At 50.3% G+C, this 2,392-nt stretch overlaps 1 protein-coding gene across 1 annotated transcript in view; it reads right to left on the reverse strand.

Moving 5' to 3' along the window:
* Positions 1-2,392, reverse strand: part of LOC109925978 (peroxisomal membrane protein PMP34-like) — a 17,407-nt gene that overhangs the window by 8,383 nt on the left and 6,632 nt on the right. Inside the window, exon 2 of the mRNA XM_048617740.1 lies at positions 1,571-1,631. Within this exon, the coding sequence (XP_048473697.1) occupies positions 1,571-1,631 (61 nt within the window). The remainder of the gene's footprint in view (positions 1-1,570; positions 1,632-2,392) is intronic.

Genomic DNA, 2,392 nt, shown 5'->3' on the forward strand with positions numbered 1-2,392 from the left:
GGGGGGGGGGGGGGAGAGAGAGAGTGAAGGAGTGAGATACAGAGCGAGAGGCAGAGACAGACACACACACACACAAACACAGTCTGTTATAAGATGCTACCTCATTATAAACCATCACCCAGCCTCAATCTTGTGTGAATACACCGACTCCCACAGCTGCAGGGAGCTGGGCTTTACAATGGCGCTTCCTCTCACTCCCTAACCCAACGCCCCCACCACCATCCCGCCACCCCCACCCCCTCCCACCCCTTTCTCTCCCTGTCAGTGCTTATCCAGCCTTTCCTTTAACACATGCTGGAGGATTTTCTGTTGCTGGTTGGTTTGGGGAGCGGGGGGGGCTGGTGGGGGTAGCAAATAGGAAAGTGGAGTTGATACCACATTCCAAACAGATAGGGACTTAACACACAGGCCTGAGGGACCGAATGACCTGAGCACCAACATGGAAACTCAAAACATTTCTGAATTGCTGACTGGGTTTATGAGTGAACACCTGCCTGTTATGGACCCTCTCCCTGGTTTTGGATCTGTGCCTTCTCTACATCTCCAAAGTCAAACTCCTTCACGGGGACAGGAAGTTTTAAAACTATTTTAACAAGGCCCAGACTTGACCTTCCCAAATAATTTGGGAAGTTTCCTACTGTGTACCTCCTCCACTGCTGTTCTCCACATTAATAATGTAAAGGCTACAACCAGAGTTCACGTTTAACATCATCCCTACACAGTTTACGTGCTCCAGGCTACTTGGCCAGGTGGAGCACCGCCGTGGATTCAGATTGCTGTCCTCACGCAGTCTGCCAGAGAAATGCTGGCCTGTCCACGCTGTGCCAGGCCTAGGGACACCTATGGGAAAGGCAGCTGGATCTGGATTTAACCGCACTGCCCCGAGTCCCTGTCCCTCAGTGACCCCTGTGATACCAAGATTTCCGGATGGCATGCAGATGTCACTACGAACGCCAGCTTTTGTCTGCCATCCCCTGTTGCCTTTGAACTGAGTGGTTTGGTTAGGGCCATCGCTCTGGGTCTGGAGTCATGTGTAGGCCCAGACCAGGTAAAGATGGCAGATTCCCCTCTGTCATGGCGATTAGTGACCTCAGTGAGTTTTTACAACAAATCTCGTAACTCGGCACATAGTCTTGGGGAACCAAAACAATTGCTTTGGGTTAGCACTGCTGCCTCACAGCGCCAGGGACCCGGGTTCGATTCCACCCTCGGGCGACTGTCTGTGTGAAGTTTGCACATTCTCCCTGTGTATGCGTGGGTTTGCTCCGGTTTCCTCCCACAGTCCAAAGATGCTCCAAGGGTCAGTGTGGACTTGTTGGGCCGAAGGGCCTGTTTCCACACTGTAGGGATTCTATGATTCTATAAAATCGATGGTGGTTTCTTGGTCACCAATATTCAATCTTTATTCATTTCATTGAAGGTTCCCCAGCGGCTGGGCTAGGATTTGAACCCTGGCCTAGGAGCATGGGCCTGGGTTATCAATGCAGTGACCATTGCCTCCTCTTGAGCATTTCCCTATGGCGGCAGCAGGAGGAGACAATCCCAGCTTGAATCCCAGTCAGAGTCTCACCTTGCAGTCTCAGGCGGGCAGTGTCCAAGGGGTAGAATAAGGTCATCGCTGTGGCTCCCCCCTGGAACAGAAGAGGACACAGCTTGTGAAAACGGGCCCCAGTTTGTAGCTGCAGCTTCAGCTTCAATGGGGTTTCACCCAGCAATTCCCAAACCATTCCCCATCAAAACCCCAACTTATACACTTAATGTTAGGGTCCTGGGGAGTGTTGCTGAACAAAGAGACCTTGGAGTGCAGGTTCATAGTCCCTTGAAAGTAGAGTCGCAGGGAGACAGGATAGTGAAGGTAGCATTTGGAGACTTGCCTTTAGTGGTCAGTGCATTGAGTATTGGGGTTGGGAGGTCATGTTGAGGCTGTACAGGACATTGGTTCAGCCTTTTTTGGAATACTGCGTTCAGTTCTGGTTTCCCTGCTATAGAAAATACGTTGTTAAACTTGAAAAGGTGCAGAAAAGATTTACAAGGATGTTGCCAGGTTTGGAGGGTTTGAGCGAAAGGGAAAGACTGAGTAGGCTGGGGCTATTTTTCCTGGAGTGTCGGAGGCTCAGATGTGACCTCATAGAGATTGATAAAACCATGAGGGACATGGATAGGGTGAACAGCCAAGATCTTTTTCTCAAGGTAGGGGAGTCCAAAACTAGAGGGCATAGGCTTAAGGTGAGAGGGGTAACATATAAAAAGGGCCTAAGGGGTAACTTTTTCACGCAGAGGGTGGTGCGTGTATGGAATGAGCTGGCAGAGGAAGTGGTGGAGACTGGTACAATTACAACATTTAAAAGGCATCTGGATGGGTACATGAATAGGAAGGGTTTAGAGGGATATA

This window comes from Rhincodon typus, chromosome 37, assembly GCF_021869965.1.
Source record: "Rhincodon typus isolate 14 chromosome 37, sRhiTyp1.1, whole genome shotgun sequence".
NCBI classification, from domain to species: Eukaryota; Metazoa; Chordata; class Chondrichthyes; order Orectolobiformes; family Rhincodontidae; genus Rhincodon; species Rhincodon typus.